The sequence below is a fragment of the Phalangium opilio genome, unplaced genomic scaffold, assembly GCF_054372755.1.
Source record: "Phalangium opilio isolate 3A_F unplaced genomic scaffold, DU_Popi_V2 ptg000106l_1, whole genome shotgun sequence".
Classification (NCBI taxonomy): domain Eukaryota; kingdom Metazoa; phylum Arthropoda; class Arachnida; order Opiliones; family Phalangiidae; genus Phalangium; species Phalangium opilio.
This window is the reverse complement of record NW_028324208.1, coordinates 2743501-2766375: the sequence shown is the minus strand read 5'-3', so window position 1 is coordinate 2766375 and position 22875 is coordinate 2743501. Positions and strand designations below refer to the sequence as shown.

At 40.5% G+C, this 22875-nt stretch overlaps 1 protein-coding gene and 1 pseudogene across 4 annotated transcripts; both read left to right on the top strand.

Annotated features, from left to right (window-relative positions):
• The first annotated feature begins 10575 nt into the window (after positions 1-10575).
• On the top strand, positions 10576-11672 carry LOC149624211 (uncharacterized). Of its 4 annotated transcripts, XR_016374627.1 has the most exons (4): positions 10576-10715; positions 10780-11152; positions 11242-11354; positions 11539-11672. XR_016374627.1 is itself a non-coding variant. In XM_089852185.1 (3 exons), the coding sequence occupies exons 1-2, from the start codon at positions 10592-10594 to the stop codon at positions 11281-11283; spliced, it is 534 nt and encodes a 177-aa protein (XP_089708311.1). In that variant the 5' UTR covers positions 10576-10591; the 3' UTR covers positions 11284-11354; positions 11539-11672. The 4 variants fall into 4 exon arrangements, 3 of the variants coding, with proteins under 3 accessions (XP_089708311.1, XP_089708310.1, XP_089708309.1); XM_089852185.1 differs by having other exon boundaries at positions 10576-11083; XM_089852184.1 differs by having other exon boundaries at positions 10576-11152; positions 11572-11672.
• Positions 11673-16732: 5060 nt separating this feature from the next.
• Positions 16733-19592, top strand: LOC149624210 (uncharacterized; annotated as a pseudogene).
• The last annotated feature ends 3283 nt before the right edge of the window (positions 19593-22875 follow it).

The window sequence follows — 22875 nt, the reverse complement described above, 5'->3', positions numbered from 1 at the left end:
ACTTGTTCCGAGCCGAAAATCGGATAAATATAATTCACGTTAAAGTTTTGGAAGTCGAAAGGGTTCCAACTCAATTTGCCGTTATACGAGTTATGAGTTACTAAACCCGCTGTTAATCTGTTTGGTAAAACCCCTAAATATACGTTATCTATAGTAGTTTTTTTGAATATTTGCCGAAATGGTAAAAACTTTCACTTCTGTCCTAGTGAATGGATATTTAGCCGTGGCTTTAGTCCAAGCCGATTCTAAAGCTAGCATTACTCGAGGGGCTACTCTCACTTTACGAATATATAAACCTACTTCGAGTATTTCGTGTTTGTACCATACGCCACCGGGGGGAGGAGCTCCGAGCAAAACAAAGCCTGGTTTATTTCGGGTCATCCCGACTCTAAGGCTGACGCCATTGGTTATGAATTTTGAAACGTTAAACATATCAGCGTGTAGGGCTCCGTACATTTCAATCTGTTTCGAACCCTTTGCTAACTCTTTCCTAACAAGATGTCCCTGGTTTTCAGTTGCAGAAGCCATTTTCCCAGCCGTATCTTTATGCCATAAAGAAGAAGTTAAATGAGATTTTTTCGCGTCTCCTCCATAGTTTAGCAATGTTTCTAGGTAGGCTTTGAAGGCGTAGTTTCCGGTTGAAGATGAAATAGGCGTATCATTGGCGGTTACTTCCACCGTATCCCAGAGCGAATGTAAAAAATTGTTGACGGGCCCTACGTTATCTGTGTCATCGATATCTGTGCCGTCCGTATGTACTATTTTAGCTCGAACATAAAGCATAGTTAGAGAGGCGTCAATATATTCTTCGCCATTTCCAGGAACGTAAAATTCAATCTGAGAGTCTCCATCCAAAACCGAATTAGATCATTAGCAAACATATTTGGCCGATTCTACCGATGATTGAATCGGGACAGATTCGAAAAAATCCAGCTCAGTTATTGTCGCTTGAAACATGTTTAGGAGATTATATCGTGTCGTCTTGACCTGTAGGGTATACGACGGCGAACTGGCTTTATTTTCCTGGTAGTCGCTCGTTTTATACCTTTTTTACTTTGAGCCCGTTTTCGTTTCAAGGGTTTTTTACGTCTGCGACGTTTCCCCCCTGCCCCATGCTGTGTTCTAATATCATCTAAAGTTTCCGTTACTCTTTTCTTAGCAGCCTCTTTAAAATCCTTGCCCGATACTACGTCACTGAAAATTTTGGTCCCCGTACTAACGGCTTTTCTGCCGAGAAATTTGGCACCGCTTGTAAGCAAAGGCCTAACAAACCTTACCAATCCGCTAAAAAAACTCCCTATCCCGTGCCCTTTCAAATTAGGGTTAGTCCCTATATAATAACTTCCGGTTCCGGTCCCCACTTGGTTATTGTAATATTGCTTGTAGCAACATTCTCGCCTTTCTAAGACGTCGGGCTTAGGCATCGCAAATGTAGTTTAACCGTTAAGCTCCCGTATTCAAATGGCGCCGGTTCCCCCAAACTATTCCTTATATTAACTTCGATGATATCAAAGTAATTTTTACCAACGGGTACGTAAAAAGGATTGGTAAAGGTTTGAAATATTTGAGACCCGTATGGTTTCTTGGCATCAACCGAAACGATCCGCAGTAAAGGAACCGAGTGGTCGCCTACAATCTGATCGCTAGCGATATTTAAATAGATAAATAACTGGTCCGGAACGTGGTAATTCAAATTAGAGGGCCTTTGGCTACGACCGATACATTCGCTAGCTTCTTCGTATCCAAGAGTTTCGGCAACGGTTTTTTCGAATTTTAAATAAGGTTTCAATAATTTTTCAGATTGATTTATAGTAGTGTGCCCGGTTACGTTATCGTAAATCAGCCGCAATGTTGGGCCATTTTTGTCAAACGAATTATTTATGACGTTTATTAAATGTTCTATAGACTTGTAAAAGCCCGGGGGAACGTCGGGCGCAACTATGGTTTCCCGCCGAGCGTCTTTACTTTTTCTCTCTCTTTTCTTGCCTTCGGCTACCTCCCCTACGGTATATTTGCTCCCATATCTGGAAACGTTATGAAAACTAACATCACGTTCTTCCTTAGGCCTTGGCACGTTGTAAAAAGTAGACGTATACAATATATCTACTAGAGCCACTTCCCATTTTCCATTTAAATGAATGGGATTAGGTAGTTTGGTACAGTAATGCGCCCTGGTATTATCGGGAAATAACGAGCCGTTGACGTTACTTGGTAGGGTTAGGTAAAGCGATTGATTCGACATCTTCTCCACGAACCCAAGAGGTTTGGGTTTTCGGGTAACCTTCCCAAGATACTTATAACTCCAATTTTCCACGTCTTTTTCCCCGCTTTATGATTTTTTCAATGTTGAACCTTTCAAGTTTAACCGTTTTCTGAACCTCTTCGCGATAGAACACGCCACTTATAGGGTTTCCTTCCAGATCCTTTAACTTGTAAATCACTGGATCACGGGCAGTTCCGATAAAATCAACTTGGAAAACTTCGGTGGAGTAATTGGCTTCGTAACCCTTTTCAAAAACCATTTTTACTTTGCTAACCCTAACGTAATCACCCACTTTTATTCGGGGGAGGGCGTTTTTTCTGCCCTTTGTTTTCAGTTCCGTAAATATTTCTATACACTTCTAATATATTCGTTGGCTTAACATTATTTGGTGTCATCTTAATAGTACTATGCCAAGCGCCGTTATATGCCGTCACTATATCTCGCAGGTGGTCGATATACCTTCTAGTATGGAGATGGGTAAACAGTTTAAACATACGAGACTTTAGCGTTCTATTCACTCTTTCTACAATGGGGGCGTGGTGGACGTCATTCTCGGTTGTAAAGAATTTAACCCCCTTTTCTTTGAGAAATTTTCTGACCGAGGAATTCAAAAATTCCTTCCCTTTATCCGTTTCTATTCTAATAGGTATTTGGTCTTTGAATATAAGAGCTAAGGCTCTAACAACTTCTTTTCCCGTCTTACGTAGTAAAGGCACGACCCATAGTTTTCTACTAAAACAATCTATACATGTCAATAGAAACGTGTAGTTATCATTATCTTTGGCCAAGGATCGCATGTCAACCAAGTCCATTTGGTACAAATCACCAATATTGTGAACTATAATTTGGCGTCTCTTAAACTTTTTACGAGCCGTTTTATGCAAAGTATACGGGGTGGAACTTTCCAAAAACGAAATTACTTCCTCTTTCGATATACCATCGTGTTTAACAGCTCGATGTAAAGCCTCTATTCCTGAAAACAAAGCGGGGTTAGAAGGATCATAGTATATGGCTTTTAATTTTTCGGTGTTGTTGGGTTGAAGCTCAGCCATTTTGGTATTATTGAAGATTTCCTTTTCGTAACGTAACGAGGCCCGCTTGAATTTTCTTTATTGTAATTTCTTAGCCGTCTCTTTAAGGGCGTTCTTTTTGGCGGGAAAGTGAGATGAAGGAGAGGAGGAGGGGGAAGGATGGGGACTGGTTCGGGAGAGACGGTGGTTTTTGGCCCTTCAATTTCTTTTACAATGTTATGAAAATCGCTCCAACCTTCGGGTATTTCTTTAAGGGGGTAATGTAATGGTGTACTATCTGCGCTATATCAGAATTTTTGATCTCTCGTCCGTTTACAAAAACTCTTCCTTCTTTCGACCACCTTAAGGTTTCGCCAAGCGATTGCAACTGAGTAAAAACCTTCTTTGCTCTCCCCTTATATTTGAGGGGAAACATGTCAATCCATTTTTCGGTCGGATCCGGCACGATTTCTCGAGAAACGTTATTGTACCTTTGGACTAGCTGCTGGTACATAATCCATTTGGAGCGATCGTCTAACGATTTGTTGTTTAAAACCGTTTGCATCTCCCTATTCAATTCTTGCATAACATCTGTCTTTAGAGTATCACCGGGTGGAATAGTGGGTTGAGACGGTATTTGCCGTTCATTCAAGGGTACCAAGGTCATTTTATGGTACATTACGAACTAAAGGCTCCGATAACCGAGGAAAGAAGCGGTACGAGCAAAGAAAAAAGACCTTCCCCCTTTTGGTTCGATAAAATAGCCCTTTTCTTTTTCCAAGCTTTTCTTTTTCCAAGCTATTCTTTTACTAGCTATTTTGCGTAGGTTATTCTTATACCTGTATAGCCTACTTCTTTGAGCCAAATTCAATTCCACGTTTCCGTGTAGCGTATTTAAAACTAATTCTGATATAGCGTCTATTAAACCTTTATCCGCGGATCTTATAAAGGCGTGTCTAGGTCCTTTTTAAGTTTACTCAAGAGGGCGAGAACGTCTCGCTGTGATGTTATCGCACGGCGATTCATAATTCAAATGAATGCTCGTGTATGATACGAGTCTTATTTATCTCTTTTTGGGCACGTACACTACCATGATCTCATCGGGAAATATGTTTGTTCTAACCCTATAATCTTCGGGACAGTTTTGTTTAAAGTCTAATAGCAAATACGAATGAGGTTGTTCAGTAGCGTCCATGTTACTCTCCATTAAAAATTTCGGGTTACGCGGGTACATTTGTCTAGCTAGATAATTTATTTGCAATTTATCTCTAACCTGCTTGAACAGTATCAAATAATTTGTGTTTAAACTTATGTCCCTAGCATCGCTGGATTTATGATAAAGATTTTGAGTTAAATATAGCACGCTTAAAATACGATGATGACTAAACTTGGTAAAAATTGAACCGATCAAACCTGATTTGTTCTGATCCATTAAATCGTCTATTACTAGAAGACAATTTCGAGAGCCGTCGTACTCGTTCATATCCGGCAAACCTTCCTTAAAGACAACCAAACATTTCAACCTGTCGTAAAATGGTTGATATTCTGAATAATAGAAAATAATTTCAGCGATATTGGGTTCAAACATTTCCCGATGATTTTTAATGATTCTTTCGCAAAGAAACGTCTTTCCAGCCCACTCGGTCCATTTACCGTTATGGTACACGGATGATAAAAGGGAATCATTGTTCTCCGAGTTCTCGAGCTTAAATAAATTGAACTTTAAGCGGCCAAACGTTAATATAGTGGTCGCGCAAGCTTCTTCTTCTTCTTCGTGTCGCGGAAATGATCGCGTCGTGCATAGCAAGGAAACGCGCCGCGTGCCGCGTATGACAGGGAAACGCGTATGACAGGAAGCGCGGGAAAAGGAAAAAAATCAGTTTAAAATTTTTTATTTTAAATATACAATATACGCTTTTAAATAAATAAATAAATTAGTTTTAAATAAATAAATTAGGCAATAAATTAATAAATAAATTAGTTTTAAATAAATAAATTAGTTTTAAATAAATAAATTAGGCAAATTAATAAATAAATAAATTAGTTTTAAATTAATAAATAAATAAATTAGTTTTAAATTAATAAATAAATAAATTAGTTTTAAATTAATAAATAAATAAATTAGTTTTAAATTAATAAATAAATAAATTAGTTTTAAATTAATAAATAAATAAATTAGTTTTAAATTAATAAATAAATAAATTAGTTTTAAATTAATAAATAAATAAATTAGTTTTAAATTAATAAATAAATAAATTAGTTTTAAATTAATAAATAAATAAATTAGTTTTAAATTAATAAATAAATAAATTAGTTTTAAATTAATAAATAAATAAATTAGTTTTAAATTAATAAATTAAATTAATAAATAAATAAATTAGTTTTAAATTAATAAATAAATAAATTAGTTTTAAATTAGTCAATAAATAAATTAATAAATTAAGTTGGGCGTTGGTAACCATAGGGGACTGTTTTGAAATAGTCTAGTTACGGATTTTATCGACCGTGGCTCTATAAACTTTGTGAGTATCTTTAGAGACAAGCGTGTGATTGGGAAGCCTAGAAATGTGTCTCGGAATTGGAACCGTTATGGGTAAAAGGGGTTTATCTAAATCAACGCCTAGCAGTCCTTTTAAAGTTTCGTGATTGACTAGTTTCTCGTTAGAGATATTAAGACGAAACCCTTTGACTTTGGTTATATTGAACCTTTTGCCAGAGTCGGGATCTGTTACCCAATAACTGTAGTTTTTGCATCCGCCACTGACAAAGGTATCAATGTGGGCGTTTTTACCATAACCTTCCAATTCGTTGGTCATTTCACCCAGAAAGTTACCAGTTTCTATTAGCGGTATTCCAAGGGGGGACATGTACACTAGAGAATCTGTATCGTGGTAATAGCATTTATCCCCGACAATTTCCAGATATTCTAATAAACAAAGTCGGGCCATAGCCGTTGTATAGCAAGCTATGGAGAAGTTGGTATGCTTCAAAACAACGTCGGCCCCAGATGTAGGAACCCATTTGACTAGCAGCGTTTCTTCATTGATGGTTAAAACGCTTTTTACTTCAACATCCGGGTTACTTAAGAGTTCGTAAAGTCTACGGGGTTCTTTGATAATTTCCGTTTTGGTTGGTTTGACTCTTTCCCCGAATTTACCCCAAAGACTATTCAAGGCAAGTTTTGCTACGCTACGCAACCCTTCGTTTCTTTTAATCTTGGTTGGGTCTAAAAGTACGCCCTCTCTAATTTTAAAATTTTTAATATAATTGTCACGTTCCTCGGGGGTAACGCAATTCGAGGGGTAACCGCTAGCCGTCTGCTTATGAAGAAGGAACGAATCAACGTATTTTTGAAACAAGCCGGCCTCGCCAGTTTCGGGGTTATATTGTCGCACCTTGTATTTCCAGGCCTCTTTATAGGATAACATAACCCCGATTTACAGCGGCACGAAGTTCATCAATCACCCAGGTGCCAACTAGTTTTCGTTTTTCGTCGGAATGGTGACAGTCTCCTTGGAAACGTTTCAAGGCACACTCCCGGCAAACTAATTTATTGTTTAACCTTGTTGGTAAAACAGGGTGAAAGAGGCTAATTGGTGGGAGAACTTCGCATTTCAGAAAACCGTCGAATGCGAAAATGTCAGGAATATTATCCAGTAAAATTTCTGGGTGCCCGACTGGCAGCTTCTTTCTCTTGTTGACGAAAGGATAGAGACTAGTTACGTCAACGTAATGCATTTTCTCGCTGCCTGAAACTTTATGGTATAGTTTAAGTACCGATGTTCTTCCACCAAAAAAGGCATCGCGAGGATTTAAAGGCTCGCGTACTTTTTCTTTAATGTTTTCTGCTTCCAGAAAAACGTCAATAGCCGGATTATCGGTTTTATCTTTAGTCCAATCACATTCCCGCTTCGTTATTACTTTAAAGCCCGCTTTCTCGATTCGTTTCTTCTTTTTTAAAGTTCTGACGTACAAGGTGTTCAAGGTTTGACCAGGATCACCTTGTAAAGATTGGTTGCGGTTGACTTTGTAGCATTTGGGGCAACCATGGAAATAACACCCGTTGAACTCTAAAACATCTTTATCACAAAGACCGTCCACTTTCATATTCAAAACTTTGGCTTCCGAACCATTAAATGCCGACTGTATATTTACGTCGTGTTCGTGAGCATACCAGGATAACCATTCTATAGCCACCAGTGACTGATTATCAATCATCCTATAGAGGTTATGAGGAATAATGCCTATAGAATCTTTATCCATAGAGTGTCTCCGGTATACCCAGCTACACAATCCGGCTATAGTACACGCGACCTGGAAAGGTTCCACCTGGGCACTATCCAAGAAAAGTTTTCTAAAAGCTAGACAACCTAACTTTAATATCACAACATCCTTGACGCAATAAAACTTTAATTCCTCCAGAAAATTAAAGCCTTTTTTCTCTTCCATTTGTTTATCGTACCACTCCATAAACTCTTTGAGATTTTTGGAGGGTAAATTTTCAGACCCGTATACTTCTGGAGGAGGCATTTGGTCTTCTAGGACATAATTTGTTGCTAATTGATTATTAAGGTCGAGGACGTGATCTTTAACCACGTTAAATAAAAAATGAGGGAAATATCCCTTTGTAGCATCTTCTAAGCCGAAAGTGGCGGCGAATTTAGAGAGTGGTACGGAGATAAAACTGAAAGAGTCAAGGAAATTTAAATTAAAGACAGTTAAATTTATAATTTTAGTGCCGTTAATTATACAGTTAGGCTTAAATTCTTCGCCTAGAGCCATAATCTCTAATGCGGAATTGCCACGGAAAGTGCTCTCGCTAAACACAGATTATCATTGTTCACAATCCTGATAATTCCTCGGGAGTCGCGAGAATAGATATCAAAGGACCGCACTCCTTTGGGGGCAGCACGGCCAAAACCTTCAAGGGGTATTCTCACCACGTGAAATTTTAAGACGATGGGTCCTAAAAAGAATCTTTCAAACTCATCATCGTATAAAACTGATTCTATCTCATCTAAAACAGATTTAGAGTCCAATTGATCAGCTCTACGAAATGAGAGTGATATCTCGCCCCTGTTTGGCAAGCTTAAACTGTCGGCCGTTATCTGAATCATGTCAGATGGAGCTAACCTATTAAGAACGGCTTGAACAATATTAGCTAAGCCTTCAACCAAATTATTGGTTATTCTTACGGTGATTTCGAGACCCGTTAAGTTAAATCTAGGGTACATTTGCACTCTTTGACCCGTAATTTCACAGTGAGGTAGAGAATCTATTGGAGTCATAACTGCCCCCCTCGCCCCGCCACCTGATTGGTCAGGGAAATTACTAAGACCCGAAAAATCTATAGAGGCGAAATCGTTTTGAGAGGCGAAACCCAGTTCTGGATTATTGTTTAAAAAGTCGCGAGATATACGGTCATTCTGGGAAGATTCAAAGTCCCGCACAATTGATTCTTCCGTTTCAAAAATGTTTAAAGCATTAATCATGTTTTCATCTTGCTCATCAACGAGTAGATTTTCAGCTTGCATTTCGTCTATATCGCGTTGACCTATGTCAAACGCCCTTTTTTCGGAATGAGCCATATATTGCTCACTACAACCTAAAGGCAGATTATTATAGAATGTTTCCAACTCTTTAATGTCGCGGCATTGTTGAGGCTCACGCGGTACGCTTAACATATACTTAAATATGTCGGTAAATGTTTCAAGAATAGCGTATCCTCTATTAGACAAAAAAGTCGGTAAAATTTCCCCGACTTTAGCTGGGTTAAGTTTGAGTACTGTATATAAATTAAAGAAAAAAGCGTAAATTTTCTTAATTGGCCATGGACGTAACGCAGCCAATTCCTCGATCTCGAATAAAATAGATTCTTGATCCATCTTAACGCGTTTTTAAAGTAAAAAAAAAACTTACGTTAAATGCTATCCCCATGAAAAACAAAAAAGAATATAAAAATACGTTACCTTTCAAATCAAGACGTGTCCGGGCAGGTTTCGTAAAACTTTTCTAAAAGCGAGACTATGCTATTCGTCTTTACTTTATAACTCTGAAGTAGAGAATGAGTTTTGCATACTCAACATATTGCCTTATATAGGCCATAACACTCACCTTACCCCCCTCCTCCCCCCACATGTTGTACGTAACGCCTTTTTACGAAGCAAAAATATAATCTTTTTTAGATACATCCCCCCTCTCTCCCTCTAAAGATGCTAGACTCTAACTAGAACCGACCAACACAGTTTCGTCCAGACCTGTTTACCCTATATGAAAGAAACCAACTCATAACTAGAACCGCCGCCCCCTCTCTCTCCCCCAAACTAAACTCTAACTAGAAGTCCCCCCTCTCTCTACCCCCAAGCTAAACTCTAACAAGAACAAATCTTTGCCCAGACATGTTTACCCTATATGAAAGAAACCAACCTTAAACTAGACCTGACCCCCCTTCTCCCCCTCTAAAGAATGAAGGCATAAGTCATGTTAGAGCTCACTTTGAGTTTGACAATCGAATAAGAAGGTCGCGGAGGAGGACGTTGTTCCCATCCAGGCCGCTATACTTGACGCATTGGACGCTGAGCTTTCTTCGGGAAGCTCGCTGCCGCGTCCTCTCAATTTCCACATCATGGCTGGGGCCATGATCTATTCTTGTGGGGATTCTGCGACCGGCGATTGGCTCGTGAAGGTGCTACACCATAATGAGCGTGCCATAGGGGGAACACGGCTTTCAGTAATGAAGGCCAGTGAACTCCCGAAGCCGTTCAAGGTGTCCTTCCGGACCAAGGACCGTCGCACCACTGATCCGGCGGCTCTTCTCCGGCGATTGAAGGCCTACAACGGTAGGTTTTTGACCGACTGTTGGCGGTGCCTGAAGTCGTTCGATGAGAAGAGCACCAGACGCTGGATCTTCTTAATTGATGGCTCCTCCATGGAGGCCATCAAGGAGGCCGGCTTCGAGGGTCTTACTGGCGTGGATGTCGGGACTTTTAAAGTCCTGAATGCGCCTAAGGACCCTCTCCAGAATGCCCTTGAGGCTTCGGAAGAAGAAGGCAACACTGCAGCCAGCGTGAGTGGGGAGCTGGCAGCAAATATTGCTGGCATTAATTTAGAGCCATCCCTTCCAGATAGCTCAGACATACACCTCGGGACAGAGTCCGACTTTTTGAAGGACTCTGATACCGAGAGGACCCACGCTCCTGTCACTAGGATGGAGTTAGGGGCCGAGGGTGCTGCTGGTGGAGGCGTGGGAGATACCGGTCTTGGATCGGGACTCCGCGCTACCGCCAAGCAGTAGCCGGGCCGCCTCTTTTCCTGTGATATGAGCATCAAGGTGATCCAGATCAACCTGCATCACTGCAAAGCAGCCTCGGCAGTTTTATGCCGGAGGTTTGCCTTAGAGGGCCTGGATGTGGCCCTCATTCAGGAACCTTGGATTCATAATGGTAAAATCCTTGGTTTAAAGAATGCAGGTAATATCTCTTATGACTTTACCTCACCCAACCCCAGGGCGTGTGTTCTGACCAGGAAGGGTCTTGATATCCTTCCGCTTCCGAACTACCTCACTAGGGATACTGCTGTGATTAAGGTAATGCCCTCCTCTTTTGGAGAGGCAACTGGCCTTACCATGGCGTCCGCTTACTTTCCCCATGATGCCACGGGTTCCCCTCCACCACAGGAGGTTGTCGCTCTTGTCGACCGCTGTGAGAGGCAGGGGGACAGGCTCATTTTGGGCTGTGATGCCAATGCCCACCATGTCACGTGGGGCAGCAGTGACTGCAACAGACGTGGTGATGAACTGCTTGAATATCTGGTCGGTACGAACCTGCATATTCTCAACAGGCACAATGAGCCAACCTTCGTTACTTCTAACAGAAAGGAGGTCATTGATGTCACCCTGGCCACAGACAATATCAGTCTGTCAGTTTCCAACAGGCATGTGTCTAATGAACCGTCTCTTTCGGAACATAGGCACATCTGCTTCTCGGTTGCGGTCAAGTCAACTTCGGTTAAGACGGAACTGCGTAACCCCCGTCGGACCGACTGGTCCGGCTACAGGGAGGAACTTCGCCTCCTTCTCAGAGGTAATGCTCCAAAGCTTTCCTCGGTGCTGGAATTTGATTCGGCAGTTGATCTCATGCAACAAGCCATTATCGATTCCTACCACCACAACTGTCCAGCGAAGCTTGCCAGCCGGCCAAGGCTCGTTCCTTGGTGGAATACGGAATTTGGCAAGCTTCGCAAGCTCACTCGGAAACTCTTTAATAGGGCTAAGAGGACTGGGGACTGGACTATTTATAGACAGACCCTCAATAAGTATAATAAAGCCATCCGGGAGGCCAAGAGGAACTCCTGGAGGGACTTTTGCGGTAGCATCTCTGATGCCCCCGCTACTGCCAAAATCATGAAGATCCTGGCTCATGATAACACTCACCAGCTCAGCACCATCAAGGTGGCAGATGGTGAGTTTACCAAGTCAGGGACTGATACCCTTAAGCATATGCTTAAGGTACACTTCCCGGACTCCAAGGCCTTTGACCTCACAGGCACCGGCGCTCCCCCCGTGCACTTTCGGAGAGCGCACAGGGCGGACTGGGGCATCGCCAATAAGGTAGTTACATACTCTAGACTTCAGTGGGCTGTAAACTTGTTTCAGCCCTACAAGTCCCCTGGCCCAGATGGCGTCTTTCCCGCCCTCCTCCAGGAAGGCATAGACGCCATTGGCCCCTATCTGTGCAGGATATTTAGAGCCTGCATTGCTCTGGCACATATTCCAGATCTCTGGAAGCGCTCGAAGGTTATCTTTATTCCCAAACCTGGGAAGACGAGCTATCTTGAGGCTAAGGCATTTAGACCTATCTGTCTTACCTCTTTCTTCCTAAAGACTTTAGAGAAATTGGTGGACAGGTATCTGCGGGATGGTGTTCTTTCCCACACACCCCTGTCCACTTTTCAGTTTGCCTATCAGAAAGGCAAATCCACAGAGACGGCGCTTCATGGCATTCTGAACTGCCTTGACAGGGCCATCGAGTTCAAGGAGATGTCTTTGGCCATCTTCCTTGATATTGAGGGTGCCTTTGATAGGGTCTCTAGTGAAGTCATCCTTCGCGCTGCGGAGCGGTTTGGTATTGACGACACTTTGTGTCGTTGGATAAAATCCATGCTCACGTATCGCAGGGTGACGGCGTCTCCACCTTGGAGATCTCCACCGACCGTGGCTGTCCTCAGGGAGGGGTTCTTTCCCCTCTTCTTTGGTGCCTGGTGGTGGATGAGCTGCTGGGTCGACTCGGGGAGAGGGGATGTCACTGTTTTGGCTATGCGGATGACATCGCAGCGATTGTTACAGGGAGGTTCCCTACAACTATCGCTGCACTGATGAAATCTGTCTTGCATGATGTTGAGGATTGGTGTAGGGGTGTTAACCTAACCGTCAATCCCAACAAGACTGTCCTTATACCGTTTACTCGGAAAAGGACTAATGACCTATTCAACGATATTTCCTTCTTTGGACAGGTTTTAAAGAAGTCCTCCGAGGTCAAATACCTTGGCGTGACTTTCGACGCCAAGCTTACTTGGAAGTCCCACCTTGATCTGAGTATCAAGAAGGCCAAAATTTTATTTTGGCGTTTAAGAAGTTCAGTCAGCAAGTCCTGGGGCTTAAGCCCTAGCGCTGTAAACTGGATTTATACCAGGATCATCAGGCCAGTGGTCTCCTATGGAGCTCTTGTCTGGTGGCCCAGGGTTCGCCTTAAAACAGCCCAAGAAGATGAACTAAGCAAGCTTCAAAGGCTGGCGTGCATCGGTATCACGGGGTCCATGAGGACAGCCCCCACAGCTTCTCTGGAAATCCTTCTCAATATGCTTCCTCTTCACCTTTTTATTGAGGAGGAAGCTATTATGGGAGCCTGTAGGCTCAACAACCTCGGCTGGTGGAAGCCCAAGCATTGGGACTTCAGTCACACCAAGCTTTTCAGTGAGTACAGCAGTACTGAGCCATCACTCGTGATGGTCTCAGATAAGTCTGTTATATCATACCACTTCGACAAGCCCTTCAGCGTGCACTTTCCCAGTCGCGCTGATTGGGAGACAACCCCAGTCCTCGGGACTGGGGGGGAGTCCGTCTGGTTCACGGACGGCTCTAAGACGGACTCTGGAGTTGGTGCCGGGGTCTACTGCTTGACCAAGAAGTTTGGTTTTTACGAGAGCCTTGGCAACTATGCCAGCGTTTTCCAGGCGGAAATCATGGCCATTTGTTTATGCGCGGATTTCTGCAACAAGAAAAACTATCGCGGACGGACGATTCAGATCTATTCGGATAGTCAGGCCGCCCTCAAGGCACTAAATCAGTGCCTTGTCGATTCCAGACTGGTGCTCAGCTGTCTGGATCTGCTGGGTTCTTTGGCTGCCCGCAACAAGGTTCAATTGCTGTGGGTGCCAGGGCACTGCGGATACCTGGGCAATGAGAGGGCTGATATGTATGCCAAAAGGGGGGCTGAGGCGAAGTTCTTCGGACCAGAGCCTGCGGTTCCCATCCCCCATGGCATCATTCGCCATAGGATTCACTGCCGGATGTCTGCACTTCAACTGCAGCTCTGGCTTGACATGGATGGACAGAGACAGGCCAAGGAGTTTGTCCCGGGTCCTTCTATCACTAGGGCAAAGGAACTGCTTGCCCTCACCAAAAACAAAATTAGGCTGGTCACCAGTCTCCTCACTGGACACTGCCGGCTGAATAGACACCTGCACTTATTGGGCACCGTTGATGACCCACTATGTAGGTTCTGCCGGGAGGTAGAGGAAACCTCCTCCCATATCCTCTGTAGCTGCGACTACCTCGCGGCCATGAGGTTCGAGCATTTCGACATGCATACTATGGAACCTCACCAGTTCTCTACTGTCTCGGCCAATCGGATTCTCCGATTCATCGAGGCGACAGGACTCTTCGTAGTCTAACAAGCTCGGGGCGCACAATATACCCTTGGTATCGGTGCTCGGCGCGGCGACGCGCCACCCCCTTCAACAATAACAAGAAGGTCGCTTGAATTGTAAGTAGAATTTTTGCGTAACAGTTTTGGGCGCTCGCTTGGTATAATAGCAACGGTTGCTTTTTTTAAGATAAGAATGGAAGTTGATAATTTTCGTAAACGAAAACTTCCTTCCAAACCTCGTAAAATCAATTCGAGATTTCATTTGGGAGAAGTATTTCTATCTTTCGAATTCACGTCTGATCTCAATATAGAGATTAGAATATGCCAGGAAGAACCAGATTTGTCTACGTTTCGTTTTGATGTTGACACTTGGCAAGCTTTTGCATCCAAAATTGGTCCGCTTAGCAGTTGGACAAGTTGCGAAGAGCCCACATCATACGATGCTATTTTAGCCGATACTCCATTATCTTCGACATCAGCACACGCAACCTTTAACAATCTAAAGCTGGAAACGAATATCAGGGGTGGAGAAAGTATCGACTTCACATTGAACGCTCTAGAAGCTAGCGAGTTAAATCGATTAATGCCATATATCAATGAACATGTGAAAAAGCTTGTATCGAACGAACAGGTCTATTTATTACTTGGCGATTTGATTTGCGCTGAACTTATTACCATATATAAAATATTACACATCGATTACGGTGAATTTTTTTCCTTCGAAGAAATCGAAGATCATAATAATTTTGACCGTGTACTATCATATTTTTAAAAACGATTAAAATTAAGAGCGAGGCGAAAGTTAAATGCATATTAAAAGAATAATATTAGGTTCTCTATTAAAACCACGAGTCATGACCACAAATAAAAGGCCATGGTTATGTGTCTGATCGGTCAATAGCTTCAATTCTTAGGTGCTAGAGATAATTTATCTTTAGTATGGACAAATATTAGCAATTATGCTGTATGCGTAAGAATATTGTTGAGGTGTAACGAGAGGGTAGTGTTTACAGAACAATCGAGTTGTCAATGCAACGCTTTTGTCCTCCAAGTCGCATGACCTTCTGTGCAAATTGTATGTATCCTCCTAGTCTGAAAACAATTTATAACTCGAAATCGAAAGGGGGAACTAAACGAACAAGTAAAGCGATGTCAATCTGTACAGGGTTCTGAAGTTTCTATTTTTTGGTTAAAATATGATGACGTGAAAGCTATATTTCGTAGCTTATTGTTTAGTGTACGTACAATATCGGTGTGCTCTAAATAACCGTTAATGTAAATTTTTATGAACATTTAATTTTATCCCATTATTTCGGAACCGCTCCAACACCCTGTATTGTAGCGAGAATGAAAATAAAATTTCACTGTTCTTAACGCTTTATACTTAGTGTGTCCTTTTTCAACGTTATACGCGTTGGTTATAGATGGTCAGTTGAACAGAATTTAACCAGCACTGTTTTATTATACACATACTTGAACCTTGAACGTCATAAAATTGGCCTTTACGAAAGATATTTGCGGGAAGGGACACTTACTAAATTTTTCGCTAGTTTGTCAGCATGAGTCAAGGGTTGACAAGAAAGGTTTATGTGGGGCTGTAAAAATTAGAAAAATAAACACTGGTAGGTTGAATTCGCCGATCAGTATCTATTGTCCGATCCCTCGGCACGCAGCTTGGGTAAAGCTTCATAAAAGATATAGCCACCACTTTCCCACGGTTCTGTTTATTTCACGAATGCGACTCATAGTTATATTATAAGTCACGGTTTCAACGCGCAACTTCATCACGAGTCGCTCTTGTTTTAAACGGAATGCCTTTTTGAAGTAGAAAATATGGCTATTGAATTAAATAAGCAATTTGATGACTGGAACTCCTGTTTAGATAATCATTATAAATACTGTGATCAAAATTTTGCTCCGATTTTGTCTAAACACAAGAACGCGACTTCTATAGAGGCCCATAACAAAAGATTGGCAAAAACAACTAAAGGATCTGCGAAGCTTCACCCCGCTAAGCTTGAGTACTCCAAAGTTACTTTTGTATGCGCATATTTTGGACAATATGACTCAACGTCAACTGGGAAAAGACAATCATCCACGTTTCGCAGTCAGTGTCCAGCATTTATAAAGTATGCCGCTAGTAGTAAATTTGGCACTTTAGTGATTAGTTCCTTCGAACTTAAACATAACCACGAAACGGGACCAACCCTATATGAAAAATATCCAGCAAATCGAGCCATTCGTCGTGCAACTGATGAGCAAAAAAGTGCCATTAAAGATCTAGTGGAAGTTCGTGGTGATAACAAAAGGATCTTAAAGAAAATATCTAAAATTACGGGAAAACGCGAAATACCAAAATCGCTTCATAACTTTAAATCCAAATTACCTAAATTAGACCAAACGGGGATTCAAATTCCGCGCAACGACTTATGAAATTATTGAAGAAGGACCAGGAATCAGGGCTGCGTTCAGCAGAGCTCACCAAGCATACAGCGGATTGTTGAAAAATTTCTTCGATGAGCTATGTCGTCATAATGACGTCACAGCCTGCTGAACGCTTTTTCCCTAGTCATCGACTCATCGGTGTGCTTTAAAAATGGCGGCGAATTTTTTATCTGGACTGCAAAACAATTAAAAACGAAAATGTTTTTATTTAGTGGTCAATGAGCTTGTCAGTGATGAAATGGTCGAAGAAAATACTTTGAACTTTAGTGGCACTCGAACCTTTTCGACGAAAATTAAGCAGGAAGCAGTAATAGCCACAATATTAGGAAAAAACTTAAGCCTCGGTCCACCCCCTCGCGAATTGAAGATTATGTCGAGAGAGTAGTGCCTTCTTACACTGGCTATGATTTTAAATGCCATTTTCGTATGAGCCGTACAACAGTCGAAGTAGGTTTGACAACTTTAAATAAATAGGCTTGTCTCTCTATACCTTAAATAATATGTTTCAGAAACTAATTTTGATTTACGGAGGTGCAGTATTGGCTGAAAAAAATGTCATATCAGTTCCGATGGAGAAGAGGGTTTTAACATTCCTTTGGCTTTTAGCCACTCCGGAGTTATTTCGAAGCATTGGGGATCGATTTAATTTATCAAAAGGAAATACGCATTACATATTTATGGAATTTATTAGACTAATGTCAAGAGAAAGAAAAAACTATATTGCTTGGCCAACAGAAGAAACAATGGAAAACACCAAAACATTTTGTGAACAATATTACGGTTTTCCAGGAGTTGTAGGGGCAGTAGATGGATGCCATATCGAAAAAAAAGAACCGGAAGAAAATAAAATTGCGTATTACAATCGCAAAAAAACAACATCCATATTATTGCAGGGTAAATTACCAAATATTTTTCCTGTTCGTTAATTAATTATTACATTATCCTATAGGGATATGTAATGAACAGTTGATATTCATGGATGTATGTGCTGGCTGGCCAGGGTCTGTTCATGATGCGCGTATGTGGAGGTCCAGTTATATATTATATAAAAAAGGACTTGGTTTGCCCAAGCCTGAAAAACAAAACGATAAGAGTTTTTTCCAGTTGACTGAAGCGCGGATATTTTATTTTTCTATATAATTTTAAAGACAATCCGTATGTTACTACTCTTTAGAATTTAATTCAATCTCCTGATTTTACTGGTAATGGATTTATTTCCTATCAATTAATTGAAATAAAAAATTACTTATCTCAGATTTTTCAGGATAAAATTTTACGAAAATGGAATTGTTGAAAAATCTGAGATAAGTAGTTTTTTATTTCAATTAATTTATAGGAAATAAATCCATTACCAGTAAAATCAGGAGATTGAATTAAATTCTAAAGAGTAGTAACATACGGATTGTCTTTAAAATTATATAGAAAAATAAAATATCCGCGCTTCAGTCAACTGGAAAAAACTCTTATCGTTTTGTTTTTCAGGCTTGGGCAAACCAAGTCCTTTTTTATATAATATCTGTTCCTTCAGTCTGCATTTGTATTTATCTATTATAAAACAATTTTTTGCCTGAAATGCGAAATTTTTCACTTCTAGGACGAGGTTAAAAATGGTTCTACACTTCTACTAATTCTTATAAGATACGGCTCACAATTCGTTTTAGAACCCGAGCTTAATAGTCAACTTCAAAACCAACATCCTGCCACGATTTTTAAACTATCAAATCCGTATCTTTTACAGTCCACTCTACGATTACAATTATCCATGACATTGCGTTCACTGCCCTTGTACGTTTACAGTGAGTGGCACCGTGGCCAGTTGTTTTAATAAAAATACCTAGGCCACAGGTCCAGTTTAAAAAAAAAAATCCTTATTTCCAACACTGATCCATCTATCCTTATGCCTTACTGAAGGCTACAGTGAAATATCCATGAAGCGTAAGCTTCTATTATAAATCCATGGCCTAAGTAAGGCAACTTAAGCCTTGGTCGAAACTAACATCTAAAATATAAATTAAAAAGGTATCTTAAGTATATAATTTCAACCGAGACACATAATTAAACGAAAAATAGACCCGCCAAAGAAATTTTTAATAAATATAGTGTTATATTTATTGAAAAATATCAAGTTAAAGTTTCAAGGCGGTGAAAGGGCAAATTAGCGTCGTCTACTGTAGAGTAATGAACAATTAGCGTCGTCTGCTGTAGAATAATCTTTTGAGGTACTTACATTTTTAATTAAATTAACATACTTAGACTTAATTAATTTTGATGAAACTTGAAAAAGGCACACCTTGAATAGTTACTTGTTAATTTGAAAGTATTCCGAAACGTAACTTCGCTTTAGTTTTTAAATGATTCGATGTACAGGAACACCAAAAACCCCATGTTATTCCTATGGGAAAATCGGCGAAAATCTGTGAATTTTCATTTAACATTACGGGAGGGTGTGGGATCTTATCTAGAAGGGCCTACCGGCCCTCTAGAATATGACTGTTTGAAAACAGGATTGCGGACAGTTAATGGCGGTCATCTTCTGGGTGATAGTGCATATCCGCTAGATATGTTTACCATGACCCCTTACAAGGAAAATGGCCATTTAACTGCCAAGGAAGAAATTACAACAAAACGCATAGTTCCGCTCGACAGATGATAGAGCGTGCTTTTGCTCTTTTGAAAGGTAGATTTCGTCGTTTAAAATACTTGGGTATGTCATTAATAGCCGAGGTCTCCGAGGTTATTATGTCCGCATGCATATTACACAATTTCATCTTAATTCATGATGGTAACAACGGGATAGAAGATTACATAGGTGATATTAACATTGCTCCACCAACTGCTGATATTGCCAATGAAGCTCAAAATGTAAACGTAGTAGCTGATGCTGCGAAAAATAAGCGAAGAGCTATAGCTGATAGATTAAGGCAGGACAGATTACGAGATCGACAATAACTTTATTCAATATTTGACAAAAATGTTTTGCATTGGAAAAATTGACAACATTAAATGTATTTTGATTCATTACATATTCATTAAAGCATCAACCATTTTAGTTAGTGCTTCATTTTTGGTATCTAACCTTTTCAAGAGTTCAGTTTGAAATTGCTTACTTTGTTCCATAGCTTGTTTCTCTAACGTTTCGTTTTTCTGTGACCATTCAACGAACCATCCTGGAACTTCTTCTTGAGTTGTCTTAGTTTTTCTCTTTTTCTTCTCTGGTACAGGAATGGTATGGTCATTTATATCAGCTATTGGGGGGGACGAGCTTCGGGAAGTTAATGAACAGTTTGATTCAGATGATGTAGACTGGACTGGTGAACTTGTTCTTGTGACTGGAGCACTGACAGATTCTAAATATATCGACTTATTAACCCACTCAAATGCTATTATAAACTTAGTGATAGATATATTAATACCTCCAGATGATTCACTTATTGAATTTAATAGATTAATAGGCGCAATAGCATGGTCAGTGGCAAATATCAAATCCATCTCCTCATAATAGTCCCATGTTTGTTTTCCTTGACCAGTCTTATTGGATTTATCCTTAACTTTCTTATAACTAATAGAAATATCACAGTATTGATCATCCATGAAATCTCTATGACATTAAAATCACTCAATTTAACTTACGTTCCTTTTAAATTTCTAAATTTAGTGTCACAATCATCCGCTGTCCAAGAATAGCCTTTATCTCCCATTTCCACAGCTATTTCCGCCACACGTCTTTCTTCTTCCTTGAGCTATCGAGCTCATCTTTGTATTTTGAAGCTAAACTTATTAGCAGCTTTATGGAATTGGGTACCCATCGCATTGAACAATCTGCAAGAAAAAAATCTTTATTAGTCAATAATAATTTTATTGTTCAAACTAAATTAATATTACCTAGTGAACCTTTCTCCTTTAGGCCCACATCATTATGTAGCTCTTTCGGGTGGTTCGGTAACTGCGGTTCTTGTTGGTCTTTCGGGTGGTGTGGTTCTTTCGGGTGGTGTGGTTCTTTCGGGTGGTGTGGTTCTTTCGGGTGGTGTGGTTCTTTCGGGTGGTGTGGCTCTTTCGGGTGGTGTGGCTCTTTCGGGTGGTGTGGCTCTTTCGGGTGGTGTGGCTCTTTCGGGTGGTTCGGTAACTGCGGTTCTTGTTGGTCTTTCGGGTGGTGTGGTTCTTTCGGGTGGTGTGGCTCTTTCGGGTGGTTCGGTAACTGCGGTTCTTGTTGGTCTTTCGGGTGGTGTGGTTCTTTCGGGTGGTGTGGCTCTTTCGGGTGGTGTGGCTCTTTCGGGTGGTGTGGCTCTTTCGGGTGGTGTGGCTCTTTCGGGTGGTGTGGCTCTTTCGGGTGGTGTGGTTCTTTCGGGTGGTGTGGTTCTTTCGGGTAGTGTGGTTCTTTCGGGTAGTGTGGTTCTTTCGGGTAGTGTGGTTCTTTCGGGTAGTGTGGTTCTTTCGGGTAGTGTGGCTCTTTCGGGTGGTGTGGTTCTTTCGGGTGGTGTGGCTCTTTCGGGTGGTGTGGTTTTTGTTGGTCGTTTGGTTCTTTTGGTTCTTGCTGGTTGTGTTGTGGGTATGAATCCCTTCGTTTAGACGGCACAGGTTGTGGTGTAATGCCAATTGCTTTGGCTTGATGCAAGCAAAACTGTGCAAAAAATGGATCTGTAATACAAACATTTTGAAACATGAAAGAAAATTAGCGAATTACTACAATGCAAGGTACCAAGGCTTAACAAAAATTTAATGAATACATATTCTTAGAGATAACTAAGAACTTAAATAATTAAAATTAGAAAGACTAACTAACCTCTTAAAATTCTAGCATGATCCAATGGTTTTACTGCTATTACATATGTAGTGCCATCGTAATCTGTGAGGGATATTGGTAGTAACTCGTCCATTTTCCTTTCTTTCGCCAAACTGCGAGTTTGAACTGCAGTCTGCGACTCTGCGCTCTGCAGAAGATGTTGCAGAACTCCGACCTTAAGTAACCGTAACTACCCGTTTTCTGTGACGTTGCCACGTGATCTACATCACGTGATACCAAAAACCCGACAAATTTCTTGCTGACCGCGCTGCCTCACCGCTAAGCAGCGTGACGTCACAATGCAAAAAAAAATACCGTTCAGTCGACACCGCTAAAAGCGCTGACTCAGCGGACTCAGCTCTGCTGAACGCAGCCAATATCTCTACCGATTCCCAATCTATTTCATGCTTCTTGTTATTTTTTATATGTATTGCTAATCCGTTATTTTCTATTTCATTTTTTACACAATTTTTATGTTCTGTTCGTCTTTTTCCTAACCGTCTTTTTGTTTGGCCTACGTATTTCTCATTACATTTACATTTAATTTCGTAAACTACCCCTGTATTTTTTAGTTTGTCTATTTTAGGTCTATTTTTTACCAATTCTGTTCTAAGGGTGCTGGTTGTTTTACTTACTAATGTTACATTGTATTTTTTTAATTGCCTAATTGTTTTTTCCGTAATACCTTCTAGATAAGGTAGTGATATAACAAATTCCGGTTTTTCTTTTGTACAGTTATTTTTCACTTCGTGATTATTAAATATGCTATCAACTAATTGTTTGGGATATCCGCTTTTTATGAATTGTCCCTTAAACATAGTCTTGTCCTTTAAAGGTTCATCTGACAAACGTTCAATTCTATCTTTAAAGGATTTAACAATACCAATTTTAATTTTTTTGTTATGTGCCGAATTAAAATTTAAAAATGATTTTGCATGGGTCGGTTTTTGATACATAGAGCATATACATATTTCATTATTATGCTTAATTAAGATATCTAAGAACGGTAAACTTCTATTCTCCTCTCCTTCAAATGTGAATTGTATATTTCCTAACGTTTTATTTACTATATCTAATAATTTACTGGTTTCGAAATTTTTACTTTTGATTAAAAAGATGTCATCCATGTATCTCCTCCATAGTTTTATATAATCCTTAATACTGGTTTTTTGTAAGATACTCCCTTCCACGTGTTCCATAACTAAGTTTGCTATAGGTGCCGATAATGGGTTTCCCATTGCCAGCCCTTTTTGTTGTGAATAATAATTGTCCTCGAACAAAAAATATGTACTGGCCGATCCCGTGTGCCTTTAAGGCGTTTCCGCAGGTTCAATTTGGAATATGATGAGCCCCCAGCTAGGTGCTGCGCCTAATCAAGGCATTTGATATGCAATTATTGTGAAAAAAAATTCAGGCTGTCAAGATGAATATGAACGAACTGTAAGAGATTGG